The 20,067-nt window shown below is 38.8% G+C and overlaps 4 protein-coding genes and 1 pseudogene across 4 annotated transcripts; 2 read left to right on the top strand and 3 right to left on the bottom strand.

Moving 5' to 3' along the window:
* Positions 1 to 7,420: 7,420 nt before the first annotated feature.
* LOC103850701 (transcription factor SRM1) lies at positions 7,421 to 9,043 on the top strand. The gene is made up of 2 exons (XM_009127487.3): positions 7,421 to 8,269; positions 8,344 to 9,043. Exons 1-2 carry the CDS (start codon positions 7,905 to 7,907, stop codon positions 8,813 to 8,815), a joined length of 837 nt encoding a protein of 278 aa, XP_009125735.1. The 5' UTR covers positions 7,421 to 7,904; the 3' UTR covers positions 8,816 to 9,043.
* Positions 9,044 to 9,188: 145 nt separating this feature from the next.
* LOC103850702 lies at positions 9,189 to 10,428 on the bottom strand (annotated as a pseudogene).
* Positions 10,429 to 10,679: 251 nt separating this feature from the next.
* On the bottom strand, positions 10,680 to 13,947 carry LOC103850700 (uncharacterized protein At5g08430). Its single transcript, XM_009127486.3, has 7 exons — positions 12,797 to 13,947; positions 12,610 to 12,710; positions 12,357 to 12,416; positions 12,160 to 12,210; positions 11,913 to 11,983; positions 11,507 to 11,826; positions 10,680 to 11,383 (listed from the first exon to the last, which is right to left on the bottom strand). The coding sequence occupies exons 1-7, from the start codon at positions 13,416 to 13,418 to the stop codon at positions 10,887 to 10,889; spliced, it is 1,722 nt and encodes a 573-aa protein (XP_009125734.1). The 5' UTR covers positions 13,419 to 13,947; the 3' UTR covers positions 10,680 to 10,886.
* Positions 13,948 to 14,182: 235 nt separating this feature from the next.
* On the bottom strand, positions 14,183 to 16,632 carry LOC103850699 (KRR1 small subunit processome component homolog). Its single transcript, XM_009127485.3, has 11 exons — positions 16,273 to 16,632; positions 16,083 to 16,193; positions 15,889 to 15,957; positions 15,646 to 15,702; positions 15,455 to 15,493; positions 15,276 to 15,380; positions 15,101 to 15,183; positions 14,929 to 15,010; positions 14,700 to 14,843; positions 14,517 to 14,594; positions 14,183 to 14,407 (listed from the first exon to the last, which is right to left on the bottom strand). The coding sequence occupies exons 1-11, from the start codon at positions 16,552 to 16,554 to the stop codon at positions 14,330 to 14,332; spliced, it is 1,128 nt and encodes a 375-aa protein (XP_009125733.1). The 5' UTR covers positions 16,555 to 16,632; the 3' UTR covers positions 14,183 to 14,329.
* Positions 16,633 to 17,427: 795 nt separating this feature from the next.
* On the top strand, positions 17,428 to 19,784 carry LOC103850698 (lipoyl synthase, chloroplastic). Its single transcript, XM_009127484.3, has 7 exons — positions 17,428 to 17,890; positions 17,971 to 18,134; positions 18,389 to 18,479; positions 18,582 to 18,739; positions 18,912 to 19,083; positions 19,170 to 19,280; positions 19,385 to 19,784. Exons 1-7 carry the CDS (start codon positions 17,489 to 17,491, stop codon positions 19,460 to 19,462), a joined length of 1,176 nt encoding a protein of 391 aa, XP_009125732.1. The 5' UTR covers positions 17,428 to 17,488; the 3' UTR covers positions 19,463 to 19,784.
* The last annotated feature ends 283 nt before the right edge of the window (positions 19,785 to 20,067 follow it).

Below are 20,067 nucleotides of genomic sequence, written 5' to 3'. Positions count from 1 at the left end.
AATAAACTTTTTTGTGGATTTATACTAAAATTATTATTTAATTTTAATATACTTAAATTAATTTAAACTGATTTAGACTAATTTAGATTAATTTAAATAAATTGTGACCAATTTAAAACAGTTACAACACTGGTATAAGCAAACCGGACTGTGTTAAAACAAATCCGACTAGAGTATTTGGGTTAGGCCCGATAAAGGCCCATAAACGTTAAACGTCAAGACGACGACGCGATCTAATCTGAACCAAACAGTTATCTCGAGTTGGTCGTTGTCAGGTGACTGTCCGAGCTAACTACAACGCGGTCTATTAGAGGTGAGCTCTGGTTATGACTTCGATGTTTATATCCACTTCGGCGCTGGTGCGTACATTGATATGTTTACAAGCATGAGAGCTGTGGGCAGTGCACTCCTTGTAGGGAAGGGATGGGTTGGCTTTGGATGATCATGGAGAGGATGAAAGTTGGGAATGCGAAGCTGGAAGAGATTGATATGCTTCAGGAGGTGACTAAGCATATCGAAGGACACACGATCTGTGCGTTGGGGGATGCGGCTGCGTGGCCTGTGCAAGGTTTGATAAGACATTTTAGGCCGGAGCTTGAGAGGAGGATTAGGGAACGTGCTGAAAGGGAGTTGCTACAGGCTGCTGCTTAGAAGGCTTTGTTAAGACAGGTTTGCATCTCTAGTTTCTTGTGTGCAAACTTAGTAGCAAAGATTTAGTTGATTTAGTAGTTCATAGTCTTATGCTTATTTTTTATTGCAGGGAATTTGCTATTATTCTCCATGGTATTGGGATATGTTAAGATCCCATAAATATGATTTGGCCATATATTCGGTTATGTAAAGTTTCCTATAAGGTCGGGATTGTATGAGTATATATGTGAGGGCTAGTTAACGCCATATGAATAAGAAAGAAGATTATCAAAACCTAATTTGTCATGGTATCAGAGCCAGGTACCTAGAAACACAAACTCTTGTTAGTTTTTCGATTCCGATCTTCACTAAATCTTCTTGCAATCGCAAGGGAGACGTAACAGACGATTGAAAACTCTGGTGCTCTGTTTTCACTCAACAAAACAGAGTAATGGCGCTCACAACAAATAACAACCCGAAGTACAAGACTATAACTCCATATGATCTAAGTGCTAACGACAATCCGGGTGCAGTCATCTCTCACCCTCTGCTCAACGGTCTCAACTATGATGAGTGGGCTGTGAATCTACGTATGGCGCTTAGTTCCAGAAAGAAGTTTGGCTTCCTTGATGGAAGTCTCCCGAAACCAGCTGCTGACTCACCTTATCTTGAAGATTGGACTGCAAATAACCATCTCTTGGTAGGGTGGATCAAGCAAACTATTGATCCCAAGTTGAGATCTTCCATATCTACACGAGAGATAGCTAAAGATCTGTGGGACATAATCAAGAAGAGATTCTCTCTCAAAAGCGGAGCAAGACTACAGCAACTTCGAAACTCGCTTGCTACATGTAAGCAAAACGGATCGACTGTGGACGATTACTTCGGTCGTCTAACTAAGTTATGGGATGGTACTGCGGAGTGTACGAAGTCTAAAGTTTGCACATGTAACAAGTGTGAATGTGATCTGAATTCGGCACATGAGAAGGAGAGAGAGATATTGCGAGTACATGATTTCTTGTCAGGGTTAGATGACTCTGTTCATGGGGTGATCCGCTCACAGATATGTGCGATCACACCTCTACCGGACCTAGACAGCGTATATCAGACAGTGTCTCAGAATGAAACCTTGCGCTCGAACACTACAGCTGATAATCCGGTGATGAGCTTCACGGCTCAGACTGCCTCCAATCGGAGACCCGGGACAGTATACACAAGAGAGCTCTCGAAACCGAGCTCGAGTGACTCCTCTACGAATCGTGGAGGACAAGGAAGTCGGGACTGGTCCAAACAGTGCTCGATGTGTGGAAAAGCATGACATGAAGCTGCTGCATGTTTTAAAGTGATTGGGTTTCCTGAATGGTGGGGTGAAAGGAACAAAAACCGGTCGGACTATCGTGCTCCTTCATCAGCTGGTCGGGGTCGTGGTGGTCTTTCCAGAGCTAATGCGGCACAAGTGAACACGGCTACTGCTGGTTCGACTAGTGAAATAACGGACCGTGATCGTCAGGGATTGATAGGACTTTCAGACGACCAGTGGGTTGCGATTCAAAAACTCATCAGTGCGGGACAATCCGCAACGAACTTGAGTGGTAAGAGTAATGATATATTTTGGATACTTGATACTGGAGCAACTCACCACATGACTGGCCGGTTAGACTTGCTCGAGGACATTCGGGACATTACGCCAGTGTCAGTTATGTTGCCTGCAGGAGCCGATGTCATGACCCTCAAACAGGGAACAGTTCGCTTGACATCTCAACTGTCATTACAGAATGTTTACTATGTCGATGGATTTCATACAAATTTGATTTCGCTTGGACAACTCGTGACAGATAATTATTTGGTCGGACAAGTGACTGATAAACTCATGGTTTTGCAGGACCGAGCAACGAGGATGCTGATTGGAGCGGGTGAACGAGAGGGAGAGGGGTTGTACCGGTTTCAAGGAGTAGAGATCGCGACTTCCCTACATACTGAAGTTTGCAAGGATTTGGTTTTGTGGCATAATCGGATGGGTCATCCGTCTCTTCAAGTAACAGAATGCATACCTGGAGTTCGGAGATCGTCTAGTAGTAGTAATAATGAGCTTTCTATTAAGAATTGTGATGTCTGTTTTCGATCTAAGCAAACTCTGCAGTGTTTTCCAGACAGTTTGAATAATGCAAAAGATAATTTTGATTTGATTCACTGTGATTTATGGGGTCCATATCGCACAACAGCTTTCTGTGGATCCAAATATTTTCTAACAATCGTAGATGATCATTCTCGAGCTGTATGGTTGTATCTTCTTGCTGATAAAGCAATGGCGCCACTGCAAATTCGAAACTTCATCAAAATGATCGAAAGACAGTTTTCTCAGAAGGTTAAAAGGATTCGAAGTGATAATGGGACTGAGTTTACATGTCTTACGCGATTTTTTCAGGAGCAAGGTATCATACATGAGACTTCCTGTGTTCATACTCCACAACAAAATGGACGAGTGGAACGCAAGCATAGACATATCTTGAATATCGCGAGAGCCTTACGGTTTCAGGCTAGTCTTCCGATAGAATATTGGGGGGAATGTGTACTAACGGCTGCTTATTTGATTAATCGCACTCCGTCTGCCTTGCTGAAAAATAAAACTCCGTTTGAGTTGTTGTTTGGTCATGCTCCAGGATTTAAGCATTTACGAGTCTTGGGATGCTTAGCGTATGCGCATAATTTGAATCATAAAGGTGATAAGTTTGCGACTCGCAGTCGGCGGTGTGTCTTCCTAGGATATCCCTATGGGAAAAAGGGATGGAAATTGTATGATTTAGAAAGCCATAGTGTCTTTGTCTCACGTGATGTCGTGTTTCAGGAAACCACATTCCCATTTGCGATCAGTGATGTAGCTCCTGTATCTAATGGAGAGTTAGGTGTTCCACCTACAGGAGAAGTTTTGGATAGCGATGATGAGGAGGAGACGCAAATTCAGAATAATATTGAGTCAGCCCCGAGTGCTGAGACTTCGCAAGCTCCGGTAACAAACTCTAGTGAACCTCTTGGTAGAGGACATCGACAAAAGTACACTTCTACAAGACTTAAGGACTATGTTGTTCAAACGGCTGCTACTTCACAACCCTCCTCTCTCTCTACAACGACACCCGCGCCTCAGCCATCCTCAGGTATGAAATATCCAATTTGTAACTTTGTTTCATGTGACCGTTTTTCACAGAAACATTTGGACTTTGTCGTGGCAATGTCGGCTAATATGGAACCGAGATCATTTGCTGAAGCTATGAAAGATGAACGATGGGGAGTTGCAGTTGATTGTGAAATTACATCTTTGGAAGGAGCAAATACTTGGCGACTAGAGCATCTACCTCCAGGAAAGAAAGCGCTTGGATGTAAATGGATCTTTACAATTAAGTACAAAGCTGATGGTTCAATAGAGAGATACAAGGCTCGTCTGGTGGTATTAGGAAATCATCAAGAAGAAGGGATTGATTACGAAGAAACATTTGCGCCAGTTGCGCGCATGACAACAGTGAGACTTTTTCTTGATATTGCGGCTAAAGAGAACCAAGAAGTTCATCAGATGGATGTTCACAATGCGTTTCTTCATGGGGATTTAAATGAAGAAGTGTATATGAAATTGCCACTAGGTTTCAGAGATAAAGGAGAAACTCGTGTTTGTCGATTACAAAAATCATTATATGGTCTTAAGCAAGCTCCTCGTTGTTGGTTTGCTAAGTTGTCACATGCTCTCCAAGCATATGGGTTTACGCAGTCACGGTCTGATCATTCTCTTTTCGTATACTCTAAGAAAGAGATTCGATTGCGCATATTGATTTATGTTGATGATTTGATTATAATTGGAACATCCCCTCAAGCGATCAAAGTTTTCAAGGATTATTTGGCTACTTGTTTTAAGATGAAAGATCTTGGACCAGTTAAGTATTTTTTGGGTATCGAAGTAGCACGAAGTAAGACTGGATTTTATCTTTGCCAGAGAAAATATGCGACAGATATTGTTAATGAAGTTGGTCTTCTTGGTTGTAAACCGGCTGGGTCTCCCATTGATCAAAACCATAAGCTTGCGAAGGCTGATGGAGCCTTGTTAGCTGATCCAGGAACCTATAGGCGTCTTGTGGGACGTCTCATCTATCTAGCTGCGACACGTCCTGATCTTACATACTCTATCCATGTTTTATCACAGTTTATGAATAAACCGAGAGAGGAACATTGGTTGGCTGCACTCAAGGTGGTTCGATATCTTAAAGGAACGTTGGGGCAAGGAATTTTGCTGCGAGCTGATTCACAAAAACATATCACTGGATGGTGTGACTCAGATTGGGGAGGATGTCCATTGTCGCGAAGGTCACTTACGGGATGGTTTGTGCAGTTTGGTGAATCGCCAATATCATGGAGAACACAGAAACAAGATTCAATTTCTCGGTCTTCCGCGGAAGCAGAGTACAGGGCCATGGCTGAGGTAACTGCAGAACTTCGGGGACTCAAAACTTTGTTACTTGATTTCGGAATTCGGCATGACGAGCCAATGACGATCAGGTGTGATAGTAAACCAGCTATCCATATAAGCAACAATCCAGTTTTTCATGAGAGAACCAAGCATGTGGAGTCGGATTGTCATTTTGTTCGCGATGATATTGTTCGAGGCATTGTCAAACCGTTTCATGTCTCTACAAAGGAGCAGCTCGCGGATATACTAACGAAGGCATTGGGACGAAAGGAGTTTGATGCTTTTCTTCTCAAGTTAGGCATTCAAAACTTGTATGCTCCAACTTGAGGGGGGGTATTGGGATATGTTAAGATCCCATAAATATGATTTGGCCATATATTCGGTTATGTAAAGTTTCCTATAAGGTCGGGATTGTATGAGTATATATGTGAGGGCTAGTTAACGCCATATGAATAAGAAAAAAGATTATCAAAACCTAATTTGTCACATGGAAATAAAAAATCTGAAGAACACTATTAGAGGTTTTGGAATGCAAAGCTACTTCAGAAGGAGAAGAAGGTAATGTATTCGTGTTAAATGTTTATGTAAAACTTGATTCAAGTTGTATCAGAAAGAGCTCTTACTCTTGTTTCTTCATTGTTTGCTTGTTTACTTATGACTACTATATGAGAGCACATTTTGGGAACAATCAAACAAAACCGTCTTCATGTTTGAAATAAAGGGGGATTAGACGTAATAGCTAGAATCTAAATCTAACGTGTAACTTTTACATTTCAAACCAGTAGTTACCCACCACCTAGAAAATTCGAGAAAGGGAAAGAGATATAAAATGGTAAGAGACCTGTGAATAGATGGGACAAGTAGGGAAGGGGACCGGTCTGATCGGATCTTTTTTTCTTGGGTGGATAAGACGTCAACATCTTCCCCTATCTTCTTTGTCCCCTTTTCAATTTCTTTCCTAATCTAATTACACCACCAGATCTCCAAAAGTTGAAAGAAAAAAAATTATATATGTCAAGTGAACTACATTCTTCAGTTGATAAAATCTAATATGTAATTTACATCATGCCATATTAACAATCTTCCAGTATTAAAATAACTGATATAATCTTGCCAAAAGATAATTACTTGGTATAATATAGATATCATTTGGTTAAGACAAAAACCATTATGAATTGCCGTTTAGTGGTCCAATTAAAACCCATTAAAGATTTACTTTGTTGGCCCATGTAAAAATTAAAAGAGCCCAAAATAATTTACATTAATTAATGCAAAAATACATATATAAAAGATTTGATTGGTGACAAGAATTACCATTAATTAAGTTTGAGTTAGGTTTATAATTCAAAAATGTTACCAATCATGCATTAAATTTAGTTTTTTTTTTTGATTTTAAGTTTGATTTAAGATGTGTTGTATTTGTGTTACAATTTTAAACCCTTTATAAATTTGCTAACTCAAATATAAACCTACATCAACCAAAATCCTATGTTTTAGAAGTTGAGTTACAAATTTGATTGATTTTTTTTTTGTTTTAAGAAAAATGAAAATCGTGAACAGGACCTTATACAAAATAATATATATTGAACAAATAAGATGCAAACGTAGATTTGGGAATATTGGTCGTGGGTGTAGGGGAGAGTGGGGGTAATATTTATTTGTTTTATTTTAAGATTTTATAAATTATTAATTTTAATGAATATATCTTTCATGATAGTCTATTTTATTCTAATAATTTTTTCAAATCTTCTATAGAATACTTAGAAAATAATATATACTGAAAATTCTTTTTCAAATTTTTATACTTATTTAAAATAAATTTTATTTTTCTTTTTATTTGTGTTAAAAAGAGCTTAATAAAAAAATTTATTTATCAATTTATATATTCAATTTTTTATTTAGAACTCATACTGCAACTTATACATCGAAAATATTACCAGTCATAAGTTTTAATAAATGATAAAGCAAAATTTACCACATAAACTTACAGTTTTTACCACATATTTTTTACTGCAAGTTACATCGAACTACAAATAATACTGCGATTTAACTCTAATACTATATGTCACCGGAGCCAAATTTAAAAGAGAGAAAACAAGGTAAATAAAAATTAAATAAAAGTATTTTATTTTCAGCATGAAAGATTGCATTAAGAATGTTCATAAAAAAGCTTCTCCAGATTTTAATTCTATGTATTGCAATATTTTATTATATTTTAAATTTGTATTTAGTTGTATTTTTATTTTATTACTTTATGTGTAATGTTACTTTGTATATAAAAATAATAGTTGTTATAAAAAAATTAATTAAAAGTAGAAAAACAGCAGAGCAGAGCAGTGAAAACTGTAGCTATCAATGGTGTTATAGTTATCATCACTGTTCCTTTAACAATGGCTTTTTGACCTCTCTCCTTCTCTCCTTCAACTTGTCGCAATCCCTAATCTTCTCTTTCATTTCAAAGTTTCAATCTTTTACACTTCTTCGTCGTGTGAACTCCTCCTCTCTCTCTCTCTCTCTCTCTCTCTCTCTCTTCGCTGCTTTGTTCTTAGTTCTCCAGTAGAGTACCGCAAAGGTATAATCTTGTAGAGTTTATCGCCCTTGTTTTTAGGGAATTTGATTCTGTAGATTTAGAGATTCCCTTTTCGATATAAAACCCTCCGAGATTCTCTCTCGCTGATTAGAGTTCTCTGTTGATAATCTGAGTAGTTGCTCGTTTGTGGAAACGCTAAAGGTCCAAACTTTGTAGAGATTCTGATTGGAATCTAAGATTTTAGAGAGGGATTAGTGTTTATTCAATCGAATTTTTGGTGGGTTTGATTGTAAAATGACTGTGGAGGAAGTGAGTGATGGGTCTGTGTGGAGTAGGGAAGATGATATAGCCTTTGAGAGAGCTATTGCTAGTTATACAGATGAATCTGATGAGAAGTGGGAGAAGATTGCTGCTGATGTTCCTGGGAAAAGCGTTGAGCAGATTAAAGAACACTACGAGGTTTTAGTTGAGGATGTTAGTAGGATTGAATCAGGATGTGTGCCACTTCCTGCTTATAATTCTCCTCAAGGAGGATCTGGTGATGGTGATGATGAAGGAGGGAACACTAAGAAAGGAGGAAACAGTCATGTGGGCGAGTCTAAAGCAAAGTCAGATCAAGAACGGCGGAAGGGTATTGCCTGGACTGAGGATGAGCACAGGTGTGAATGTGATCTTTGTTTATTTGAGGATGCTAATCTGTTTGCTGCATACTAATAATTGTCTGTGTTTGCAGGTTGTTTCTTCTTGGTTTGGATAAGTATGGTAAAGGAGATTGGCGTAGCATTTCTCGCAACTTTGTGGTGACAAGAACACCGACACAAGTCGCTAGCCACGCTCAAAAGTACTTCATTCGTCTGAACTCGATGAACAAAGAGAGGAGACGAACAAGCATTCATGACATCACTAGTGTTGGTGACGCTGATGTCTCAACGCCACAAGGACCTATCACTGGTCAGAACAACAACAACGGTTCTGCTGCTGTTGTTGTTGCTGGAGGAGGAAACAAATCAGCCAAGCAAGGTGTCTCACAACCACCACCGGGACCTCCTGTGTATGGAACACCAAGCATAGGTCAGCCAGTAGTTGGAACACCTGTGAGCCTCCCAACTCCACCTCACATGGCTTTTGCTGCTCCAGTCCCTGGCTCAGTGGTTCCTCAGATGCCGTACACCACAATGCCGCGTACACCAACGGCTCATAGGTAACGTCTGAGAAATACGTTTTAGGTGTAAGAAAGATGTGTAAAGGACATATTCAAGCTTTGTTCCTTGAGTGAATTTTTTTTTTCTTTTACTTTAGTTTTCTGGTGGATTTTTTCTAATAAGATATTAAGATCATGTGGTTTAGTTTTCAGTCTGTAGAAGCAAAAACAAATAAACTTTCTTTTTGTACTTGGAACACAATAAAAGCCTATGTGCCTAGATTTGAATCAAGATGCAAAGCTACTACATCTTTATATGGTTTTAACTTTTGGGAAACTCTGTTGTGTAATGTTCCGGTTTGGCATTGTATACTATACGCTGCAAAGCTAGATCATAAAGGTCTACACAAAGAACAAAACATTGCAGAAATGTTACAGAGAGTGAACAGTTTTTTCTCTTTGAATGATACTGCTGTGAAAATGTTACATGTACATGATCTTTTGAGGTAGTAGGAAGAGAACAAGCTTTATGATTAATCTATTGAATCTATGGTCAGCCACTCGAGTTTGGAGATGTCAAAGGAAACAAAGTAAGCAACTCTGGCTCTGTATACCCTGGTTTAGACCTTGGTGATGGATGTAAGTAAAAGCGTCTTTCCTTAATAGCTTTCTCCTCTTGGCCGATGTCTGCTTTATCCCCTTCTATCAAGGACAAGTCAGAGAACAATGAAGAAGGGGTGCTGCCCACTGGACTTGTTAAAAGGTTGGTAATACCAGATTTAGATGATGGTGTAGTACCAATGGGTTTAAAGCTCAAAGGAGGTTTGACTATTTCAAGCTTTGGCCTCATACATTGCCTTCTCTCGTGGAGCTTAGAAGTTGGCTTCTTCTTTTGCGTGCCGGGTTTATCACTGTTGCTTCTGGTACTGCAGCAGCATTGCTGTTCTCTGAAGGACTTGTTAAGCGCTGCACGATTTCTCTGAAAGTGTTGGTGTCAGTTTGGACAAATGTAGTAACCGGCTTGCAGGTTGTAAAGTTTTGAATTCCTTTGTTATTCATATGTTGTGACTAAACAGGCTTTGGTTTTTACTCCTGTTTCCTTTTGGCCTCTGACCTGTGACAAAAAGAAGAGGCGGTCGTGTACTCAAACCTGACTTGTTGTATACTCAAAAATCTATATCAAAGTTTGGTGCTGTTACTAATTAATTGTAGGAATGAAAATGATGATAGGGTTTGTAATGTCGTAAACCTGTTTTGTTTTATCATCTTTATGGTGGTTAACTTGTTCATATGATGAGAGAACTTGTTAATCTATGAATCCCTACAAGAATGACATGAAATGATTTTTAACAAGGTACCAAAGACATACCTGAAGAACAAGCTGAGGCAGCAAGTGAAGGCAAATGCAGGTTTCAGAACCCAAATGAAGAAACTTAAAACAGAAGAAGAGAACAAAAGAGATAGAGAGAGAACTCAAAGAAGGTATATAGACTGCTGTTGTTAGTCTAATGGTCACAGGCTCACAGCTCAAAACTTGTTCATGTACCTTAAAAGAGCAGAGGAATAACAGGAGAGTAATATGGAGGAAAGAGGAAGACTTTTTTACCCCTTCATAACCGTGTTTTTTGGGTTTGTGTCACTTGTTAATTTGTTTGGTCAAACATCAGAATGACAAATGTGACGGGTTATGTTTCCATCTTGCCGTGAAGGAATGGATAAAGGAAGAAAATGCATGCAGTTTCTGAAAGACGTCACGTCACAGCAAACTTTCTCCCCAACTATCTAAAACCAAACAACCGTTTTTTTTTGTTTTAAATGGGATGTCTCTGTTTGAATGTGTGATGAGATACTTAACTATATTCTGCAAAAGGAATCAGTTCCTAAGTTTAACAGTCATTGACAGCAAGATTCACTAATCACTATAGATATAGACAAGACTCTGCAGAATAATATGGTTTGATAAAACAGCAATCTGTTCATCTCATGGACTCTTTAACTTTAAGGTCATAAAAATGCTACTATGGTTTTTCTTTTATTTGCAGTTTACTTAAATGGAGAACCAAAACCTATTGCAATCTTAAGACAAATAAAGATCAATGAATCTAGTCTTCACTCTCTTCAGGTACTTCCATTAGCTAAAAAACTCCACGAAGAACATCGGTTAGCAAAACTGCAGAGCTCACGCTCTGTCCTGTCATCCAAACCTTGAAGCCTTTGTAGAAGTACTCTGCGTCGTTCCAAGCTTTGAGTTCTGTGAGAGAGAAAGGTCCTTGTATATCACCTTGAGGATCTTTGTATAGCCAGCTTGCCTTCTCTCTATCATATGGTGTGCGCCTGTCCCTTTTCCTTTTCTTTTCAGATAGGCAAGCGGAGGGAGGAGGAGAGCTCAGAACCTGAACATGTTCAACTGTAGGGTCTAGAGTCTCTCCATCACCACAGTTCTCGTCTTCATCACCATCGCTAAGCTCTATTATCTCTGATGGATTCAGTTGAGCTTGAGATCCGTTGTTATGATTTAATACTGGTGTGCTTGACTGAAGCTGAGAAACGTCAGGCTCTTTAGTTGGCGTTTCTTCTTCTCCGGTGATGCCATTTGCTGTCTGCTCTACATCTCTATGAAGAGATTCATCACCTGTAATTGAGAAGATGCAAATCTTTAGAAGATCCTTACATCAATTCCTCTACCAAAACCAGCATAGCCATGGCAAGATGCAAACACACTGAAACAAGAACGCTACACATTGTTATGACGCACCTGCAGAAGCAGTCCATGTTGGCAAGTCCACCGCATGAGACGTGATTCCCGGAGTTGTGATGGTGTTTGACATCAGAAAACCATTATTACACTGCTGATCGTCTCCACCAAAGAGGTTGCGGACTTCTGGGGTTTCTTGGATGCTTGATATTGGAGATTCGCTCAATCGTTGTTCGTTGTCACAACTCTTATGAGCCTCAGGGGACGCTTCAGGGTTTGGTACAAGTTCCTCTCCAATAACTTCCGGAAGTTCACGGAGTAGCCGGGACTGTTCTTCTGGAGTCTGAAGAAGCTCCCTCTTTTCCAGATACTCAGACAGCGTAACAACTCATGAAATCAAGAAAAACAATTCACAGACGTTTCAGATCTCACTATCCTAATGATATTTATTCGTAAAAAAGGATATTCTCTTCGCCATCCCTTCTCAGTGGCTTGAGCAATACGCTTTTGTAACGATGCCAGTTCTCTTCCAAGCCACTAATAAGTTCAGTCACCACAAGAGTTGAGTCAGTCAAAGAAATAGAACCACATGAGTATTTTTCAGCTAGAAACACAGTTAAAGCTTGATCAATGTCATCACTAAAGTCATGCTCAAGAGCTGAGGTAAATAGGCGATACAGAAATGAAGCAGGAGAGGAAGTTAGCATGCATACGTGTTTTGTCTGATCTTCATGTAAACTTCGAGCCTTTTCTTCCATCTCCACCTAGCCAAAAGTTCAAATGAATTTTGATTAAAAAGCCACAAAAAAAGAAGTCTTAAAACTCCATAAGCAGAAAAAGGTGAGCTAGTTGTTGGAATAGGTGACAAATAAGTGCTTATCTTTAATCCAGAGATAGAAAACAAACTTACAATTGTGGGCTGCTTAAGAGAACCGTTCTTTATTCTCTGATGCAAATCTTCACATTCCTCCTACAAAATATTTACATAAAAGCTAATGAATGATACACCATAAACTATAAGGCTAGAATAGACACTAGTCAAACAAATTTAATAATGAAAATAGAAACCCAGTGGCTGGCTGTCAAAGCACACAGGTACCTGATTTATCAATCAACTGGAAGCACAAAACTTGAGAAATGAACAAAATTTCTAAGTAAATTACCTTGGAGAAATCATCATCAGATAGCATAGAGATAGAAACGTCTTTTACACAATTAGTAACCTGAAGAAGAAAACCATCAGTCCCAGGCTCCTTCTTCACGCCTAGATAACAGACAAAAAAACAAAACGTACAAAGAGAGCTCAGCTTTCTACTGCAGACCAGATATATAGACTTTCAGAAACATTACCTGTGACCTGAACAAGCTGATAAGGATTCTTCTGAAGATAATCATTAGGGTCAGACCTAATCCTCACAAAACTCCCCAACACTTTACCCTCAAAGGCCTCCTGAGACTTCTCGACCAGCTCCTGAACCAAACTCTTCCTCAAGTAGACCATCTTAACATTCTCACTCACCATCTTCGCAAAAATACCTCTAGGCTTCTTCTCAACAACCTTCCTTATCTTAACCACCTTCTCCGAACGGCTCACAATCTGCGCCTCATCCTCGTACAGATAATCAAAATCCGCATCATCCTGATTCTCCTCGTAATGCTTCTCCAGTAGATCATAGACCTTGATCCTCAGTATCGTCTTAGCCCCGAAAAGCGACATCAGCCTATGGTCACACGCGACTTTCTTCTTGTTTGAGGAATCTATGAGACCGTTCTCAGCAATGTACCTTGAGATAGCCTCGCTAACCTCGAATCTAGAGATCTTGGTGGTTGTGTCTTTGCCGAGAGAGTGAAGAAACTCGATGAGTTGTCTTGAACCCCATCCTATGAACTCGAAACGCTTAGCTCTAGCTTTCCTTTTCCTAGAGCTAGTCAAGTGGCTAGTGCCCTCTTCAACCCAAGTCATGTCTCCCATTTTACACACCTCTCTTCTACCAAAACGTTCTCTCACTCAAAACTACTCTATTCGTCTAAAGTCTAAACCTTTACAAAGAGGGTGAAGCAGTAACTGATTCTTATTACCAGAAAACTAAGCAAAACTCGTGTCTTGCCGTAGAAATTATCACTTGACAAGTGTAGGAAAATTCAAATTTGGAGAGATGGAGAGAGAGAGAGGATAAGACCGCAACGAATCGTCGGGAAAAGCACAAAAATTTCGGCGGGGGAAGACGATCGGCGAGAGCTCAGATTCTCCGGCGGCGACTTTTTTAATCCGAGAATCGCTACGACGCAAATCAATCCTCTCTCACTTTCTATTTGTGAAGCTAACAGAAAGTAAAAAGTAAGAATATAAGAAACAAAAATATAAAATATTTATCTTTAACTAAATAAGCGACAAAATTATTTTATAATTATTTTTTAATATGTGCAGGTGATTTCGAAATGCAAAACACACTCACTATAGAGTGGAAAATAGTAGTATATATTTATTTTTGTAAATATTTCTCCATTGTTATCAATTTAAAAAATAATATAAAACTGTATAAAGGATGTAAATAAGGAAAAAATACGAATATTAAAAGAGAAAAGGGACAAATCAAGAATGTAAATATTGAGAAAGTGAGTGATAACTTTTACTTTTCCACTAATCTTAAATATACGCAAGAATATTATTTAGATGATTTTGTTTAAGCTTGCAGTTGATATACATTTTAATTTATACACCAATGATAAGCTTGCTGGTGTTTAAATATTTATGAGAAACTATTTAGTGGCTCCATAATAATTAAGATTGAACTTGTTTTTATAGTTTTGAACAAATCAATATTTTAAAATTTTCAAACAAAAAGGCTTTAAGATTAATCTTCAGTAACTTAAGATTTATCTTCATGCAACAGCAATATACTCCTCTGCATTCACTTTTTCTTGTGTCTTCTTCTGCTTCTTCAACTCCTTTGTCTTGCTCTGAAACCAAAACCATAGATAATCAACAACAAACAAACAACTAACTCAGTGCCAATTCTCCTCGATGTAACCATTTGAACAGAGCCACAAGATTTAAAGACTTCATTACCTTTAAGGATTGTGTTAACTCGGTTATATCTTTCTTGCTCTCCTCAGATTTGTTTAAGTTGTTGTTCTGGGTAGGTTCCTGCAATTCAAAGTACAATGAGTAGTGTTAGAAAACTTCTAGTAGAGAAAGAGAGAGAGACTCGGTTTTGATATTGTGACAACAAAAAGGCAAGAAGAGAGAGACCTCAGGTGGGAGGAACGAGGCATCTCTCTTTCTTTTCTTCTCTGCACTCTTCTCCGACTGTTTCTCTTGCTTCTCCTGCCACTTCTTATCTGCCTTCTTTTGGTCATTCATGAAGTATTCCCCAGACTCCAACTGCTTATCAACCTGGAAAAAATCATACAACAAGGTCAACGGATTTGCAGGAAAAAAAGAATAATCAAAAGCTGAAACTAGAAGCAAGTTTTCTTGCCTTGCTAGGCGTCTGTTCAGGAGGTAATGTTGTATATGGCTTCTTCTCCTTGCTTTTGGGCTTGATTTGCTGAACATTCTTCCTGAGGAATCAAATTTGAAATAGATAGATGAGTTACTGAGAATGTCACCCGATTCAATAGCCATAAATTAGAAAGAAAGAAGGCCCGTACTTCCTGAAAGTAGGAAGAAACCTAGCCCAGCTTTCAGTTGCAAGCGCTGGATCCTTTGCCAGTTCCTTTCTCATCATGAGATTCTGCATAACCAAGTGCGGAAGCATATAAACCAATTAGACATAGGCTCGAAACACAAAGAACCACCAGTAACAGAGAAATACTTCATACACACCTTTATCTGATATACCGGATGAATCTCATTACGTAGGCACTCTTCCACAACTCTTCGAACTTGTTTTAGACCTTTAAAAGAACCCATTGCGGCTACAGTACTTCCCTGTTAGACGCAGATAAACCCCAAGGAATCAAGAAGATATGTGAGACATTTGCAAAAGAAACACACACAATTACCTGAATTAGAATGTAACAGTCTAATAATATTTCCATCGCCTGCAAGAAACCAAAATCATTAAAAGCCCCAAAGCAAAAAAACAGAAGTTTGCATAAGTATAAAATAATATCACACTACTAGCATCACTATGACTATAAATGACCATCTCTAAAGATTAATCATAGGACTTAAAACCAGATAGACAACAAACCTTCAAGGTAGAAGAATTAGGACCCAGAAGCCGCTGCCTTCTTTTGACAAATCTTGCCTGAAAAGATAAGTCTATATTAAGAACCGTTGACAATGCATGACAGATACTTACTGAAACTAAACTTATTCACCACGTTATCGACTACTCTATGCCTATACTAGAAGTAGTGGCCAGAGTAAAAAGGTGGTACTGATTGTCCTTAGATACATCAAAATGAAAGCTTAACTATGAATGACTTAGTACCTTGTTCCGAACCAAGTTCCCAATCTTGATGATATCACATTGCACTTCATCTTCCAGAATCTTGATCGCCTGTAATCATCAAAGAAGCATAAAACTCAAATATCAGAAAGTTAAAGACTTTCAACGTTTCCCTAAACAGAGTCAAGTTACATCCTTTTCACCACCAAGATGAAGTGTGGCACAAGTAAAAATACCTGAGGAGCAGGAACACTTCTGGAAAGAAGCTTAATCAAATCCCTAGCTTTAACAACGATATAAGGATCTCTCGTCTTCCTCGTCGTCGAAACAGTCATAGACCCTTCAACCTACCAATCCCAATCACCAGATTTAAAACCCTAAACCCTAGAAAAAACCCCCAAATCAACGTTTAACTAATTAATTCACCAGGTTGAGTTTGCAAGCGACGCCGTATTGCTTGAGAGCTGATTCGATCCTGGGCCAAGAGTCCTGAAGATACTTCTCTCTGTACTTAGGAAAGAGAGTGGAGAATGTGCTGACTTCGAGCATGCCGGTGGGGTTCCACGCCGGATCGAACTTCTCGATTGTCCATCGGTCGATGTTTGGGTCGTCGTCCCACGGCTTCGGCTTGTCGTGATTGCCTCTGTACCTGACTTTTTTATCTAGATTGTGGTTATCGTGATTGAGCTTCTCCTCCACCTCCGCCATTGAATTGGAACACTCTTAGAGACGGCGGGCGAAGGTTTGGTTTATATTAGGTTTAGGGTTTATCAACTCTTTAGATCCTTGGAAGACAAAATGAATTAAATTGATCCGATGTTAAACCGGACAAAGTTGAACCGCAGTGGTTGAAACTGGTCGTTGGCGAAGATAGCTCAGATAGGGCTGGAAGAAAATCCGAACACAAAAAATTGAACCGAACCGATCTGAAAAATAATACCAAATCCAAACTGAACTGAAATGGTTAAATTGATTCAAAATGTATTTAGAGAACCGAAACCAAAGCGATACCGAATATATTTGAATTAGATTTATACAGTTAAATATATTAATTATTTTCAAATTTAAAATTCAAAATATAAAAAAATATTTGAAATTGTCTAAAATAGTTTAAAATACTCAAAAATAAATATTTAAAATAGTTAAACTATACTCGAAACACCAAAACTACTTAAAATATTTATTGATTTTTCATCTAAATAGTCAAGTAAACCAATTTTTATGTTAAGTTTAGGTATTTTGACATATACTACTTAAATTTATATGTTAAATATTATTTTTTTTTAGATTTTGAAAATTGTAAAGTATATATAAATTTTAATTTAAAAATAATAATTTAAATAATTTACCTAGGTCCGAACCGAACCTGCAAACTGAATTTGAACCAAATTTTAAAAATACCAGGATGATGCTGAAGTTTCTAATCTCAAAATTCTGATCCGAACCGAAATCCAAACTCTTGATTTGCTAGATGAAATAAATTAATCTGATGTTAAACCAGACAAAATTAAATCGAACCAACACAAACCGGAGTAGTTGAATCGCTACTGGTTATTGGCGGAGATATCAAAGTTGCTAGATGAACTAGAGTCTCTACCTTCTTCTCCATTTCTCCCACACGCCCAAAATCTCTGAAACAAAAATGATTCAGCACTGCTCCATCACGAAACCTGCTTTCTCAGCCTCGATCGCCACCCACAAGCAACGTCGTTCCACCAGCTTCTTCAATTTCGGCATCCGATGCGAATCCGGGGATGTATCATCGCCCTCGAATCGGACCAATGCGGTGTCATTGTCGTCGTCGTCGGAGGATTCTTCCTTGAAGAAGAATCTGATGGAGTCTGGAGTGAGAAAGAGCGAGCCTTACCCAGGAGGGATGCCAAAGATGGGTCCTTTCACGGGGAGAGATCCGAATGTGAAGAAGCCTGAGTGGTTGAGACAAAAGGCGCCACAGGGGGAGAGGTTTCAGGAGGTGAAGGAGTCGTTGACTCGTCTCAAGCTCAACACTGTTTGTGAGGAAGCTCAGTGTCCTAATATAGGCGAGGTGTGTTGAAAAGAAAAAAAAAGTTTAGTTTTTTTTTTATTGTTTAGGATTTTGAAAGTAGATAGCTTTTTGATGTGCAGTGTTGGAATGGAGGTGGGGATGGTATAGCAACTGCGACCATCATGGTTCTTGGTGATACTTGTACACGTGGCTGTAGGTTTTGTGCGGTTAAAACGAGTAGAAACCCTGCTCCTCCTGATCCAATGGAACCAGAGAACACTGCCAAGGCCATAACCAGTTGGGGGTGAGTGGATTTTGTCTGTTTCCCAATCTTAGCAATGTGCCTATATTAGCTTCTTTGAAAGTTCGTAATCTTGTGATATTGGGAATAGCTTTATGAAATTGACGCATGGTAATGCTTCTCCAAGTTTTGAGGAGAATCTTAGGCTCAGGAACAACACGTTACATAGCTTGAAATGTTAGGTTACTGAAGCCTTATATATATATTTGTGAATCAGTGTAGTATGATATGCTTTGTTGGCTTTTACTTTGTTGCAGTGTAGACTACATAGTTATTACCAGTGTAGACCGTGACGATCTGCCTGATGGTGGAAGTGGACATTTTGCACAGACTGTTAAAGCTATGAAGGTCAGTCTATAGGAACGGAGCTGTGTCCCAAGATCTCTTAAGAATACTGTTTTTCCCTTGGATTCTTGTTTCTGAGTGAAAATTTTTTTCTCATTTATGTAGAGACTTAAGCCGGATATAATGATAGAGTGCTTAACTTCTGATTTCCGTGGAGACCTGGAGGCTGTAGACACTCTTGTACACTCAGGACTGGACGTTTTTGCCCACAATATAGAGACTGTGAAAAGGCTCCAGCGACTTGTGAGGGATCCCAGGGCTGGGTGAGTGTTGTTCTCTAATTCTTCATAATGCTTTGCATAGTGTGTTATGGCATGAATTGATAGTTAAATTGTATCTTATTATACAATCAATCACTTACTGAATCGGTTAAAACGAGGCATACATAGTTGTCTGCATCTCTAATTGTACCAAATGTCCCCTGGGAGAATGCAGATATGAGCAGAGCATGTCGGTTTTGAAACACGCAAAGATCAGCAAACCAGGAATGATCACAAAGACTTCCATAATGCTTGGTCTTGGAGAAACAGATGAAGAGTTGAAGGAAGCAATGGCTGATCTAAGAGCGATAGATGTTGACATCCTAACACTTGGTCAGTATCTACAGGTAAAAAGACTAACAAGCATTTCGTACATCATTCGCAAGAAGATCCCAAGAACATCAGCCGACCTTTTCTTTGATGTACAATGCAGCCAACTCCACTGCATTTGACAGTGAAAGAGTATGTGACGCCTGAGAAGTTTGAGTTCTGGAAAACATACGGAGAATCAATCGGATTTCGCTATGTAGCAAGTGGACCACTGGTAAAACCACACGAACAAACTCTTACTTTGAATATCTCAAAGTCAAAATAGCTGAGAGCTCTCTGATTGATTGATTTGGATTAAATATGATATACTTGGTGCAGGTGAGATCTTCATACAGAGCAGGAGAGCTTTTCGTTAAGACAATGGTGAAAGAAAGCTACGCTAAATCCATGTCTTAGTTGGCTATTATAAACACGAGGCCCGATACTCAACACAAAGCCTATGTCTTAGTTGACTTCATTCAGATGACTCTTATGCTGCAAATCTTTGTTGTAGTTTAAGACACAAGCTGAATGAAAAGGAACAGCTTCAGATGTTTGTCTTGTTTCAGATAATCAACTATGGGACGAACCAAATCGATTTTTGATTTCACTCTATAAATGGGTTTAGTAGTAAGGCTTATTCTTCACAATCTCATGAGAGGCATGAGTGTGAATCTTTTAAGCAATTGGTTCTTGTAATGATTCTGTGAGTCTTTTTAGGTCATTCTGGATATTTGATAATATGATTATATGATGTGGAGTTTGAGTAGTACACTAGGACTGTGCTCATCTTGTAAACGCTATGAGTGTTCGACTTTTAAAGAACCAGCAAGAGGTCCGGTTTGTGAGATAACCATCTAAATGCTAATCAACGAAGTGATGTTGTTTCCATTTTCCAATTTAATTTTCAGCTCGGTTAAGCTTCGGTTTACTATTTATATAGACCAAACTGTTCAATACGGTCTAGATTTCGATTTTGGATTAGTTCAGTTATAAGTTATGATCCGGGTTCGACCCTCGCT

Source organism: Brassica rapa, chromosome A02 (genome assembly GCF_000309985.2).
Source record: "Brassica rapa cultivar Chiifu-401-42 chromosome A02, CAAS_Brap_v3.01, whole genome shotgun sequence".
Lineage (NCBI taxonomy): Eukaryota > Viridiplantae > Streptophyta > Magnoliopsida > Brassicales > Brassicaceae > Brassica > Brassica rapa.
Note: the sequence above shows the minus strand (reverse complement) of the source record. Positions and strands in the feature narration are given on the sequence as shown.